The following is a 15,954-nucleotide window of genomic DNA, read 5'->3' as shown; positions in this document are numbered from 1 at the left end:
CTCTTACACAAACACCATACCTCTCAACCTCTTCAGTACAAGAAATCTGGACAAAGCATGTCATAATGGGGTGGGAAACAGTGGGCCAAAATTAAGGACACGTTTTAAATATTGCTCTTTCAAACTTAGAAAGTTGACAGAACAAGTTTTGCATTAGTATGAGTTTTCTGAAGGATATGAAGTCTAAAGTGCAAACGTCTACCATTATTTTCTGGCTCCAGTCCAAAACGATTTACCAGGGATTTGCCAGAAAACACCATTTTATGAGAAACAGACCAAACAAGGAAAAAAGCTGGACATTCTGCAAAAAACTGCACATTTCACTTCATTTTTAAGGCTTTATTAAAAAAAATACCTTCAGGCCAGAGTTTTTCAATAAGATCGTCCCGATCAGCGCTGCAGTAATTTCTGTGAGCAGCGACCAACAAATCCCGGACCTTACTTTTAGGGAACAGAATAGTTATTGAAATTTCCCTCCAATTTCTAACTGCCCAGCAGAAAACAAAGGGCAAGTGAGCAACTGCTCAGCATCAGCCGCAAATGTGTAAGTTGTTCCATCTTTCTGTCCCTAAACACTCAGGGCAAGCAGCTGCTTAGCCGCAAATGTGGAAATTAATCAGCTGAGCTGCACACTGGGAAGTTTTTTTTTCTTCTTTTTTTATCATAATTTGAATGTGAGAGGAGCAACTTTTCTTTTTCTTTTTTTTTTTATGGGCATAGTCAGTGACCTTGTAATCTAGTTGAGCTCACAGACCCCCGGAATGCATTGTACGGACCCCAGTTTCAGAAACACTGGTATAACATATTTTCTTGAATAATTAGTTTAGAATTAATGCTTAATACTGAAAGTTTTTTGTAATTTATGTTTATGTACCTTTAAATATTTAATTGAGAGTAATTTATGATGATTGATAAGCTTTTAAATATGTGTGGACTGGTGTTGTACTTCAGTATTGATGAAGTCTTGTACAATTAAGAACTAAAGCGCTTAGCTTGTTACATTAAAATTCACGTTTGTTTTTATACATTTTTAGAAGAGTTTTACATGGTTAAGGTGGTCTGTGTATCTTAGTGGGTTGGTGGAGTGCAGTTCTCTGTTATAGGCTTTATTTCTGCACTTTGAGCTGTGTTTTCCCTTGGTTTTATATCTTTTCTTTGACACTTGTGCTCTTGGTGTCTTTGGAGATGACGATCCTTAACTCTCAACTGTACAGATTTTCGCAGAATGTCCAGATTTTGGCCTCATATTTTTGGTTCATTTTCATAAAATTGTGGTTTTCTGGTAAATTATTGATAAATCATTAAAGACTGAAGTCAAATATAATGACAGACATTTGAGTTTAAGACTTCATATCCTTTTTAATCAGTCAGAAAATAAGCACTGAGGATTCTCAAGTTGAGAGACTGTACCCCAAGGCTTCTCTGAGCTTGAATCGCAAAGGTGATACTAACTTAAAAAATAACCATACAAAGATTGAATTTCAGATTATGAACTCAATCTAGCCAGACAAGCTTCCAAGTCAATTTTAGAGAATAAACCCATTCCTCGATCCACAATCTCATATTTTCCTATTTCAAAAGTTGAATAAAACCACTAAAGTCCTCCTTTTGGTTTTCTAAAGCTTTATTTTTGAAGAACGTCAAACATAGGCAGGTGAGCGCTGTGACTAAAATCTCTCTTCATGTTATTTCTGTTATCTTGTAACAACTACTCCACAGACAGTCGGGGTATTTATACTTTGTACAGCATCAGCACATTAGGAATATGTAAATATGGATATAAAAACTCTATTTTCATTGGTTGACAGTTAAAATAATTTATGCAGATATGGATGCAAACTCTCTTTTCTCATTGGTTAACAGTGTTACATTAATTTTGTATAGGGATGGACCTATGGGAGGAAACTGGCCGTGTCATAACCAGCGCTTTCACAAGTAAGCTTTGTCAGACCTAGCTATTAATCAGATGCGCAGGTAAACTAACACTCAGTTGAAAAGTAATTAAATCGAGGTTTCTAAATTCCGACCAAACTTATATTAACATTAACCCAGGGAACATTATCCAGGGTTGAATAATAGAACCAGACTATTTGGTGCCAGAATCTTAAACATCTTAAAAAATCTTAAAAATTATTAAACAGGTGTCATGCCTTCTCATGCCCTTTAATGCTTTGTCCAGTAGATGACCAGAGGATGTTCAGCAAAGGCCACTTGAATAACCATTTCTCAATTTGGGTAATGCTAGAGCTACTGCGGAGCATGTCAATAGTCTTCAGAAACTTATGTAAATGGGGTAATAACCCAGTAGAGTAAATGCAAGATATACCAAGAGTGGAACAAGCAGAACATTAACCTTTAGACAGTGAGCATAAATAGCAGCAGTGGATTAGAGAAAACATTTGCATTAGGAATGTAGTCACTGTTAGTAGTAAACACGATGATCAAGTTCAGTACACTGCTGATGGAGATTATGTTGCCGAGTCCTTGTGGTTTGCCTGCATTAAGCTGGATCTGCCAATCCAGCTCCCTTTTCTCCAGAAAGTTGGTGGAGCCTTGTAGTGTTCCCTTTCCGACCATATTTATGATATGGAACCTGAAGGAGTTATGCCCAGTCTTTTCATTGCCATGCCTTGTTGCAGGTATGGTATTTTATGTCATGTAGGTGCTGAGCAATCCTTGTTTTCAGCTTGTTCAAAGTTTTGCCTGTATCATATGCTAATGCAAAACCTGTTATTCTATCAACTTTCTAAGTTTGTAAGAGCAATGTTTAAAAATTTGTCCCTATTTTTGGGCCTTTGTCCCACTTTTATTTATGGCTTTGTCCATCCAGATTTCTTGCTGTAAGAGGTTGAGATATATGCTTGTTAATACCGGCCCCCATTAGGTCAGAAGGCCTGAATGCTGAGTGTTTGATGCAGGCTCTCTCTGCTACCCTGTTGGGGCTGTTGTCAACTTAAACATTCTCAGCGTTTGATCCCTTGGTGCTGAAATCTTTCTTGGTGACCTTGAAATGTCTGCACCAACTGTCAGCATGGGTACCCAACCTTTGCTGCCTATGCCAGTGAGGGTGGTGCCAACAAATTTGAGCCAGAGTACCTCAGATAACAGACTGAAAAAGAGGAAATTGGATGTGATCTTCATGCAGGAACAGTACACGTTCCACTGGTTCTACCCATAGACAAAAGTGAAACTGAGTCTTTCAGGAGCACATCAAGTTTGCCACCACAGGGCGGAGGATCATATAAGCAAATGCCAAGGTCTAGGTTGCCTTTTCCCAATGAGAGCTTGGACTAGTTGCCCCCTGAGCACTCCTTAGGAAGAGGCCATGCAAGAGGAAACATCTGCACTCCCCCTTGGCATCTATCTCCCCTGACACAGATCTCAGTGAAAGGGAAATTACCCCCAGTCCGTTCCTGACAACACCACATTTGGTTACATCCAGGACATTTTGAGGCAGAGGGGATCTTGGCTAGCTGATCCCACCTCCTGGAGGAAGAATTCTTGCAAGAGGCTTATATGTCCACACCCCACTGACCCGAGTTGCGCCACTCCCAGAAAAGTTTCTAGTGTGCTCAATGAATGGAGAGAGTCAGACATACCTGAGCACATACCATGAAAGCCAAACATAGTGTTGCAAACTCTCAAGGATAGGCAACACTGGAGCAAAAATCCACTTGTTAATTCCATAGTAATGTAAACAGTCACCAGATGTGATTTCTGGAGAATGTTCAAGCTATTCATCCTCCTACCAAAGAGCCACAGATGACAGATAGACATGGAACATGTGTATATGCATCAAGTTAATTTTGTAATCAGTAAGATGAATTACTTGGTGCATATGATAAGGTTTCAGATGGACACAGCTGACAAAACTATAGATACATTGAAACAATTGCTCATGAGCAAACTAAGGACACTGCTGCAGACCCAAGTGGCAACCAATAATGCTATTTCATCACTAGCTATATGATTGTTACAGGTCTATATTATATTGTTGAAACAGCATTACAGCTAATGGTGTTTCGACAAATATATAGTGAAATCCGAAAACAGCAAAACCCCAGGTCACCGATTTTTTTCCTAGGGAACAAAATCGGTAGACCAGCAAGACACAACACACCAGTAAAAACATTTCAAATACACCCCCACAACTAAATGTACCAACTCTGAGATAGCACTACAGTGGGGTAAAGGCAATGTCACGGCTCAGGCAAAGCGATTTTTTTCCCTAGGAAAGAAATTGCTGACCTGAGCTTTCGCTGTTTTAGGATTTCATTCTATATTTGTATATTATACTGTAATGCCATTTTGACAATATAATATAGACCCGATTGTTATATAATGTAGCTGATTGAGCAACTGACTCAGGCATTGCACTGTGTTGACAGGCCTAGCTACACATTACAGACTTTGTAAAACACTTCAGGGTGCCTTTTGTCAATTCCCCTTTGATGTCACTTCCTTGTTTTTGCAAAAGGTTAAAGATAAAGTGCTGGAATGAGCTGACAAAATGACCACAGCTATTGGGGTTAAAATTTCAGTCCCTCAGATCATTTAAAAAGGTACAAAAAAAAACATATGGTTTCACAAATCCCAACAGTCCCAGCAGATTTAGCAGTAAGACAAAGGATCCTGTTGTAGAGAGGGCCATTTCCTAACCATCACCTAGGAGGCAGAGGTGGTCTGCACCAACAGTGATTCAGGAGATCCTTTCAAGGATTCCCACACTATGAACCCTCAAAGGTTGCCCAACTATCCCACTCTGGAGGCATATGGGAGGATATCTTTCCCTTCATCTATATGCATGAGTGGCCATCAAGCAGGGAAAATGAATCAGGAAAATCATTTCCAGGGGCTATTCCATATTTTTAAGATTAACGCAACACCTGCCTCTCATGCAGCACTACTATCACCCCAACAGAGGAAGGTAGCATAAGAGTAGATGTACAACCTTCTACAGGAAAGAGCCACGCCAGTAGTCTCACCAGAACAGAGTGGGTCCGGATTTTACTCTCACTTTTTCTTGGTGCCCAAAATGACTTAGGACCTCAGACTGATTCTAGACCTCAGTCAACTGAATGAGTTTTTAAAGAAAGAGTCATTCTGGGTGGTCACTGTGCAGTATATCCTGCCTTGTTTACAGGCAGGAGACTGAATGTGCTCTTTGGATTTTTAGGATGTATACATGCACATCAAAATAGAGAGGTCATCAAGAAGATTCTTATGATTTCAGGTGGGAGCCAGTCATTATCAGTTTGGAGCCCTGACATTTGGCCTCACCACAGCCCCCTGAATGTTGACCAATTGCATGGTTGCAATCATAGATTACATGCACCTGTTAGAGGAAAGAATCTTTCCTTACCTTGATGACTTGCTCATATTGATACCTTCTCTGGAAAGGTGCTTTACAACAAAGCAGTATTTGCTCCACCATGGCAGTGGTATGGTATGTAAACAAATAAGGATAAACTTGAAAAAGAGCTGTTACATTACTTCATTTTCTCATTGTAACACATGTACTGGTCTCTCAGCAATTCACTAGCACTCAAGATTTTCCAACAGTGGAGGACACTGTTGCAGTCTCTTTGCCTAAAAATTAAATACCAAATGTGACAGGTTGTTCGCCATCATCCAATGATAAGACAGTCACCATGGGAAGCAATCTCTCATTTTTGACCAGGTCTTCTCTATGCATTTTCCCCATTTCTACTCATAACCAAATTGTTCTAGAAAGCCAAAATTTGCAGAATCAAGGTCATTCTCATAGTTCTTTCTCCTTTCTCAGTACCATCTTCTGGAATTATTTATTTCCTGTCTGAAATTGCCAATACAGAGCTTCTGTTGGAATGCTGAAACTTATTTTTCTATGAAATTACACTCCGCCAGCAAGACATCATGTTAGGTAAAAGTTAGAGTAGAGCTGGAAATATTGGAGTATGGGAAGCTGTTTTCAGAGACTTGCTCTTATTTTTTCTTTGTTTTCAAATGTGATAATATAAAAACAGTATAAATGCATTTGCATTTAATTTTATAATCTAATTATTGCACTTGAGTGTTGTATTATTTTACATAGCATTACTTTTCAAGGAGTTCCTGTTAAGTGTGTGCAATGGTGAGATAAGTTGCATCTGTGGATTGTACTGTTGCTAGCCTCATGCTTATTGCAGTTCCTTTTCAAAAATGTTATTAACTGTGCATTTTGTTTCTGTGAAGGTGTCTAAACCAAGATATGATGATAGTTATAATGTGCATACCTCTCAACTGTCCAGAAAATTGCAGGAAGTGCCTGACTAGGTTTTCTTACACACACATGGAAATTCAAAATAATATTTCTGCATACTTCATACATCACCATTGTGCACATCGCAGTCTATCTCTATGGTCTGCTTCCATAACTCTCATTATTCCACCCTCTCTCTGTCACCTTCCACACAGTTTCAGGAGTAAGCCTTTTTCCCCTCATGAACTGCAACTACATACCTATCCTACAATTTCATGCTATATTTTCTTTCTGAAATAAATAAGTAAAAAGAAATAGTTGACATTACATAGGGAGGAAGTTAGAAGGATAGCTTTGTGTGTATGCATGTGACTCATCTTCTGGTAGGACCAGTGCTCAGTCCTAATTTCTTATTCATAGCTAATTTTCAAACAGATCTATACCATTCTCTAACTTTCTACCCTACATACTAAATAAGAGCACTTTAAACCCATACAAAAACAACAGTGTACCTCTCCATCAGTAGTAATAGTAAGTATGACCACAAAAGGAAAGTAATGCAGCCACCAGTTTAAAAGGGTCTATATCATAATGTTGAATGCTGACAAGTTCAAAGCACTAAACTTTGAACTTGAAAGTTCGAAGTGTAAAAATGTTGAAACGTATAACAGAGATCGCCATAGAGTGTGGGAAGGGAAGATTTCCCTTTACTGCACTGTAGTGCGATCTTGGAGTTGGTATATTTAAGTAGCGGGAGGTGTGGGGGGTGCATAGAGCTTTTTTTTTGTTTGTTTTGGGGTTTGAGTGGTTTTTTTTTTTGGTTTTTTTTTTTACTTTCGACGTTTTTAGACTTCGAACTTTCAAGTTCGAAGTTTGAAGCTTCGAAGTTGTCAGCATTCGACAATCTGATATAGACCCGTTTAAAATGTATATATCTTTATCTATCCACCTATCAATATCTATATCTATCTATCTATATCTATATCTATATATCATTATATAGATGTATATATATATATATATATATATATATATATATATACAGTAAACTCTCAGTTAACCGGCACCCATGGGGATTGGTTGATGCCAGATAACTGTAATTTCTAGTTGCTTGAGAGTTACTATTAAAAATAGGCCTGACTAATACTGTACCCTATACTATTTGTTTGGTTTTGACTTCTTCTCAGATTGGAGAGAGAGGGAATGTATTCCTATCTTCCTTTTTAAAAATCTAAAACTCTAAAAACGTAAGGTATGTTTCTGCGGTTGGGGGGGGGGGGGCAGAAAGTGCAACACATGAAAATTGTACTGTATTTCCTCGACTTTTTTTTTTGCTGGTTGCTTGAAGAGTGCTGGTTGCTTGAGTTTCGGTGAACTGATAGTTTACTGTATGTGTGTGTGTGTGTGTGTGTGTGTGTGTGTGTGTGTGTGTGTGTGTGTGTGTGTGTGTGTGTGTGTGTGTGTGTGTGTGTGTGTGTGTGTATATGAACACACATATATATATATATATATATATATATATATATATATATATATATATATATATATATATATATATATATATATATATATATATATATATATATATATATATATATATATACATATATATACACACACACACACACACACACACACAAACATATATATATATATATATATAGAGAGAGAGACAGACAGACAGAGAGGGAGAGATTTAATTTAGTAAACAACAGCAAAATAAATTATTCACTCTATTCCTAACAGAACTCATAATATTATTGATTTCCAAAACACCTTTCAGTACGATATGGAAGAAGCTACACAGCTGCATCAGCATCAACATCACTATCAGCTTTAGTTCCTGCTGAATTTAAATAAAGGTCATCCTTGTAAAAATTTAAAATTCCAATATCAGATGTTAAACCAGCAACCTGGACATCACTGCTATCACTAGAAGAAGCATCCTACTCCTCAGAATCACTTTCACACACTGCTGTAATAGCCTTGGTGGAATCACTTAAGTGACATTAAAAGGTCAGAGAACATTCCACAGAGAATTACATGGAAGCAGAACATCATGTTGTGAAAAAAAAAAACAGAATAAAGGTAAAAATGATTGCATACCATGAAAAGATTATTGTGAAACCATAAAATGAGTTATTACAGCAATGAAACAACCATGAAGGCAAGAAATGGAAAATGTGTTCTATTTTGGATAGTCAACAGAAAATAGTCCCCTTCTTAACCCTTATTGGTTAGCACTTGAGCTTTCTAGCAAACACATTTATTTAATGGGTCAGTTACTCCTCAGTGAAATTCATCTAGCTGCCATATCTTCTTATCACCAAGGTTTCACTTCTTCATTCTCAGCCTCACACAAACTATGTAAAGACTTTAAAAGGATTTTTTTAAATCTAGACCTTTTTTTTTGCCCAGTGTCATATGAAGTTACTAGGTTATTGGCCCTGAGGCCCTTATAAGCCTAGCCAAGAGTTTAGCCCATGTTTAGACAAATCAGCACCCAATGCCCCTGGGATCCCCATGGGATTTTCATTTGTTGTCGAGAAACTTAGATTGCTTTCTTTTCAGCCAGCTGGCTCCACTGATACTAAGTTTTTTAGCTCCAGGCCTTGTCATCTAGATACCCTTACATTATTTTCCGTAAAGATAGAGTGGCATTGATAACTAACGCTTCCTTTATCCTCAAGGTGGCCATACAGGTGAAGGTGAATTTGAATCCATCCATTCCTCTCAGTTTCCTTTCCAAATTGATGCAGCTATGGTGAATATCATCTGCAGTGCTTAGATGTACACAAGTAGCTCAGATTTTATCATCACAGAACAAGAGAATTCAGAGAAGATGACCAGTTATTCATCCCACTCTCAAAACATTAAAAAAGGTCACAAAGTTGCCAAAGTCACTTTATCAAAATAAATGTCTGTCTGCATTAGCTTCTGTTATTCTTCTAGTAACAAATCCCTGTTATTTAATCAGAAAACATGCACTGTCAGGGTTCAAGCTGTGTCTGTGGACTTTGTCTAAAGCTTCCCACTTGAACTAATTTGTGCTGCTGCTCTGTAGTTTACCTTACATGCCTTTGCCAAGCTTTGCAGCTTAGATATCTTGTCTAGAGCTCAGGCTTCTTTTGGAGCCCCCATACTCAAAGGTTTGTTATCTTAGGCCACTCTAGGTCTGCTGAAGATTCTGCTCATCAGCTTCTGTCTGGACAAAACCAGACTAAATACGTATGTTTTTTACTTACCAGAACATTAGCTGTAGCTGGTATCTCTCTGGATACTGGAATAACTCATACATCTAACCCTAAACAAATTGTCATATCTGGGGGACCTGGAAGGATACTTAAGGCTTGGCTATAGGCTTCAAGGGTTCCCTTGGATATACAGTTTTCTTCAGATCATGTCATAATTATAATGGATAAGTATGCATGTTAAGTCATTTATGTTCAGTCTAAAGGGGTAAGGAAGGCTTATGGTATAGGAGAGGAGCTTGAACTAGTGAAGTGTGTGGTTGATGATAGAAAAGGCACCAAGGTGACCGGTCCATTAGTTCTAGTGTCTGGACCAATAATAGCTAAAGCTAACATTCTGGTAAATACATAACTTAATATTTTGCCTTTTGTTCTGATTTCTTTGCATTATGGTTGGGAAGTCTTGAGGTTTATTGTTTAATCACCTGAGTTTCATAATCCTTTCTTGTTTCTCATGCAATAATGTGTCCTCACGATCTTCTTTTCCTTGTTTTTTTTATATAATGTGTCCATTTATAGTGTCACCTTCTGAAATAAGACTTATTGGTTGCATTTACAGGACTTTATTGTAATATTACATTATTAATCATGGCCCACTAACTGCTGACACACTAAAAGAGTATTAAATATGTTTATTTGATAATCTTTTCAGTTGTCTTCTTATGGCTAAGAATGCCCTTTATTGTTTAGTTAGTTATTTTTTGCCAGACTTGTATTCTTGTGATATTTAGAAACTATTCTTTTATATACTTTAGGACCTAGACAATAACTTGAATCGACTCACAACATCATTTGAAAAAGCAACAGGAGAGAAAGTCAGATGCCAGGAAGAAGTGAACCGAACCAGCAGGACCATTGACCTTGCCAACAGGCTTGTCAAAGGGTTAGAGGTAATTAAAACAAAATGTATATTCTCTCATATCATTGTACCATTCACTTTTACATTTGATTTGCAAGAACAGATGCAAAATTTGGCTGCTGCTTATTTTATCTGTTGCAGGACATTCTGTAAATTAATTTATGTATGTTTGAAATTTCTATGGTTACTGATGTGGGACAACAAAGTCATAAAGCTGTATCAAAAAAACACTTCTTTAGTTCCCCAGGACTAGATGGCATTCCTGTGGAAGTTTGGAAGCTAGGGGGGAAAATAACTGATAAATATCTGGAAGGTTTTGTTTAACAGTATTTTAAGACGAGGAGAAGTACCAACATCCTGGAAGAAGGCAGTGGTAGCTGTAACACCTAAAGAGGGAAAAGATCCATCACATCCAGCTTCATACAGGCGCATTTCAACACTAAACCATGATTAAAAAGTATTTATGTCTATAGTCAGTAAAAGAAGATATTATGCTGATAGGGATGACTGTGGTTAGGGATATAGATAATAGGCAAGAAGAGGCTGGAATTTATTGGAGAAAACTGGCAAAGGAACCAAGGTATTGAGAGCAAATAACTAGAAAGGGAAAGGTAATAGAATGGGAAGAGGCCAAGAATTTATTTGGACTGCAGCTTAGAGATTTCCTTCCCTATCAAGGATTGATATCAGAGTATAGGCAAAGAGAAAGAAATAGGGTGCCCTAAATGAAAGACCAGCACTGGTAGAGTTTTTAATAGAATCTAGGACAGAAGCTGCCATTAAAAAAGGAATAATTAGCACAGCATATAAAATATTACTTGATAATTATAAGAATCAATCAGAGAAGCTTAGAAAGGATTGGGAAGAGAGAATGGATAAGCAATTCACAAAGAGACAGTGGGGGAATATATGTATATCTCCCAAATACACAACAAAGTTTAGATGATTTAGGATCTTTGCCTGGAAGTGTTTACATAGGTATTTTTATACCCCAAGTAGACTCCAAAGAATTTTTCCTTGGGTGGATAGCAAATGTTGGAAGTGTGATGGGCAAGAAAGAGGTGGCGTGGAACGTATTTTTTAGGAGTGTAATGAGCTGGCCTACTTTAGGGATTCTCTGCAAACCGCTCTGTCAAATATGGTGGGTGAATGGATTGGATTGACTGGGGAGATGTTTTTTTGAGCTATGATACAGAATTGTAATTGCCTAATTATGGTGTCTGCCAAAAAAAGCAATTACTAGAAAATGGAAATCAAAGTCTAGAACAACTTTAATAGAAGTAGTGAATACAGTAAAAGAGATAAAACAACTGGAAGTGGGATCTTTAGAAAAGGGACAGAGCAAACTACGTAGAAAAAATTGGAATTGTGGGAACAATATATGCAGAGAAGGAACAAGGTTTAGGAGGCAGGATTTGAATGAGCCATATAATGCTTAACTGACAGTTACTGGGTAGATTATATGTGATGTATAATGTTTGCAAGTACATTTGTTTCAATGGTGTCTGTGATGTATCCTGTTTGCAACTAAAGTGGTGTCAGTGTTGTTTGTTTTTCATTTATATAAATATAAGATTGTCTATATCATATGTGATAATTTAAAAAAGATGTTTATTGGAAAAAAGGCACATGTTTACACAAGTTATTGCAGGTACCCCCCAACATCCCTTAATTAATATCCCACAGCTCCTTTACTTACCCATTCTTACTATGAGGCTGCCTGGTACCTTGGAAAATATAAACTTTTCTCTCCTGTTCCAATAATGTAAGACTGTGGGGGTGACAAAGTAGGATGTTTGCCCTATTGCAACAGTATGCCTAAATTTGTGGGTTGTTATATATGGGCTGAAGTGAATTTTCAAATAGTTTTTAACCATTTAGTTTCAGTCAAATGCCATACAGCCTTCTGTATTAGATCCCAAATTTTAAAATACTTTTAAGACCTAATGCAAAAATATCTGTATTTGTAGATAGCTGTCCATTCACCTAGTCCTTAAACACCAGCCCTCCTCCATATCTTTTTATATACAAGTTTCTGTCCCTTAAGTGTTTATAGTGAAACAAAAATCTAGGAGTGTGAGATATGGGTTCAAATTGAGATGAAATGCAGCAAAATGCAAAGTAGGTCAGCTTGTCAAGCACTAATGTGGCCATGTAAGTTGCAAGTTGAAAACATATATTCAAAAGAACTGTTGTGCAGAATATGTCAAAGTAACAGTTACTTGCCAGAATGGCTGCCTTATCAATTTTATCATTAATGTCAGTGGCACAAAGGCTAGAAAATGAAAATCATGAAACACCGTAGTTTTCCTTTATTAAAAATAGCTGTTTTTTGTAGAACTAAAACTATTAACTGCTCTTTTTTTCTTTAGCTATTCTAAAGTTAGTTAAACATTTTGGAAGTGCATGGTAGAACGTGTGTTTCTCCTTAACTGTCAAGATGCTGAAAAGGCTGATACGCCGCTAAACAGAGATATCCCAACTGATCAAGTTAAACAAGGTAAGATATAAGGTAAAAATAGCCACCCAGGTGAAGGATAACCACAAAGCATTGCTTAATTAGGTTAGAAGCCTCACAAGCAATGCCCAGCACTACACAGAACTAATAGTAAATGACATCACATACTCTGACTCAGTGGATGTAGCCAGTCTACTAGCAGACAAATTTAGCTCTAATTACACCACCCCTATATTTCCAGATCACATATTTGCATCTCCACCCCCTCAAATTTCCCAAGAACAAGTTCTCAAGCCACTATCCAAGGCCAACAAGGCTATTTCCATGGGATCTGATAACATACTAAACTGCTTAATGTTCATTTTTAAATAGGACTAGTCACGTTCCCTTAAGAGGCAATTCAAAATCAGCCACCAAACATGTTCATGCTGGTTGAATGGCAAATATCAACAGTCATCCCCTAGCATAAATGTGGGGCATCATCAGGCCCATATAATTATAGACCCAAAAGCTTGTCCTACCTTATGTGTAAGGCTGTGAAAATATCATTATGGTATTAATAAATAACAACATAGACAACCTATAAATGCTTGTTGCAAGCCAGTTTAGATTTGTCAAGGGCAGATACTGCATTCCTAACCTGGTCAACATCTTTGAGGAGATTGCTGAGAGAGTGGAAGAGGGCAAATCAGTGTAAACCACAAATATAGATCTCAACAAGGTAGTCAACACCATCCCACACTCATTTTCCATGGATTATGTATTCCAGCTAAAATAAATCCTCATGTAACTCATTGGATAGCAAACTGGCTCATACATACAACCCAGGAAATTAGGGCAGGTGGCTCTTCCACCTCTAAAAGAATTGTCACCAATGGTGTACTCCAGGGTTCATTCCTTGAGCCACTCCTCTTCAATATCTATTTCTCAGAGGTCAAAGCAAACTTTAAAGGTTTATGGCCAACCATGTTTGCAGACAACTAAACTCGATACCATCATAAATTCTCCAGAAGACACCAAGATCCTACAAGAGGGCCTTTCCTAAACAATAGCGTGTGTTGAAACCAGGGACTGAAACTTCAACAAGCATTGGCAACTCAGCCTTGAAAATTGATTCACTAGTCAGGGATCTGGGAACCTTTGTCAACAATGAACAGTATTTTGATTGCCACATATCCACTATTGTGAAAAAAAAATCTTTATTCATAGCACATTTTATATCTAATGGTATGATGTCCAGGTCCAGGGCTGTAATTGTTCCACTGTACTAAGCTCTTGTTAGACTTGTCATTGAATATCATACCCCTTTCATTATGTACCTATCCAAGCACTTGTCACAACTTGGAATGATCACAACTCTTTCTCACTAAAAAAAAAATCAAGGACCCAAATTATAAAAACTATGCAGACTGTCTCAATGCCTTGTTCCTCTTATTAATATCACATAGGCTACTAAGAGGCAACCTCTGCCTCGTGTACAGAGCCTCATCTGACCCTGTCCTCTCAGATCTATTACACATTCACAAGTCCAGTAGTAGTGTGAACACCAATTTAAGGAACCTCAGTCTCTTTTGCAACATAAGTAGGACTTGAAGAGATAGGTATGTATCACAGTGAATACCATTTCTATGAAACTATCTTCCATGCCACATAAAATTAAGTACGTCTGCTACTCATTTCATATGTAATTTGGACAACTGGATGGGAAATCATAAATTCACCCTATGATGGTCTTCCATGTCCCTCTTGGATAGAGGCAACAAGTAAATCTCACAGCATATCTGTTCTGCTACCTCTAGGTTATTTAAACACAACATATAAGGGCTAAAAAAATTTACCAAAGGGAATGTAGGAATAGGCTTCATAACAGCCTCACAAATCAATAACCTAGTACGTACCTGTGTGTAGGTCAGAATGTGTGTATGTACCATTAAGAACTACTTCCAGATGTAGCATGTATATATAAATACAGAGCAGATTAAGCAGGTTGAGTAAAACAGAGCTCTGATAAATAAAAAGGGGGCAGAAACAAGGTAAAGAAAACTGCGCAAATGATTTATTTGGCAAAGAAAATGAAATGGTGCATTTATAAGGCAGAAAACGCATTATTAATTAAATGAGTAGCACAAAAACATAGTATTAAGCAAAAGAAAAGCACAAACCACATTATTAATTAAACAAAATGTTCGAAACCACGATATTTGATAAAACTAGCAGAACTATTTATATGGGGCACAGAATTACCTTTGGTTTGAATAACGAGCATGTTTAAAGTAAAACGGGCACAAGAAAAGCATAATGAGCATGATAAGAGATTAAAAAGTAATAACGAGTACAATAAAAGGGCAAATTAAACTTAAAGAGCAATGCGACTGCATATTTTTTAGTTAAAGACCGTGTTTGGGCACAAACTACTATTCTGCATTGATCAAAGTCATTCAAAGCATAACTAGAGTTGTTCAAAGCGTCTCAGAGTGTGTGCTTTATTATGGTGTAATTATTTCAAAGAGTTTGCTTTGTGCAAAGTACAGTTACATTCCAAAGCCCAGTCAAAGCACAGCCATTTCAAAAGGTTTCTTGTGCTGTGTACATTTATTCACAGAAAGCCACCATTTCAGAATGCTTCTTACACTGTGCACAGTTATTTCACAAAGTACAGCCATTTTGAAAGGTTTTTATGCTGTGTCCAGTTTATTTGCAAACTGCATTCATCCCAAAGTGGTTTCTTACTCTAAGCTTTTTCTGCTGTTTACAGTTTATTCGCAAAGTACAATAATTTCTAAGTATTTCTTACACTAAGGAGTGGTTTCACAAAGTACAGTAATTTCCAAGTGTTCTTGTGCTACAAGGACTTATTTGGCAGAGTGCAGTTATTTTAGAGAGTGTGTTGTGCTATTGGGCATAATTACAAGTACTGGCATATATATTTATGTGTGTGTATGTTCGTACATGATTTCAAGCACCTTCACTACTGTGTATTGATGTGGCAGAGGCATTTCACAGACCAGGTCCACTTTTGTTTGATCATAATATAGCAGAGAATTGGCGAGTATTCGAGCAGGAATGCGATATTTTCATACAAGCAGCTTTTTCTGACAAAGATGCACATAAGAGGGTATTCATTTTGCTTAACTTAGCTGGGTCAGAAGCTATTGAAAGAGAGCGT

General features: G+C 37.4%; 1 protein-coding gene across 1 annotated transcript in view; it reads left to right on the top strand.

Annotated features, from left to right (window-relative positions):
* The window catches only part of DNAH11 (dynein axonemal heavy chain 11), a 4,606,558-nt gene that overhangs the window by 3,196,557 nt on the left and 1,394,047 nt on the right, over positions 1–15,954 (top strand). The window contains exon 62 of the mRNA XM_044065542.1: positions 10,227–10,361. Within this exon, the coding sequence (XP_043921477.1) occupies positions 10,227–10,361 (135 nt within the window). The remainder of the gene's footprint in view (positions 1–10,226; positions 10,362–15,954) is intronic.

This window comes from Protopterus annectens, chromosome 3.part0 (assembly GCF_019279795.1).
Source record: "Protopterus annectens isolate FY-2018-M chromosome 3.part0, PAN1.0, whole genome shotgun sequence".
NCBI lineage: Eukaryota > Metazoa > Chordata > Ceratodontiformes > Protopteridae > Protopterus > Protopterus annectens.
This window is presented reverse-complemented; position numbering and strand designations above follow the sequence as displayed.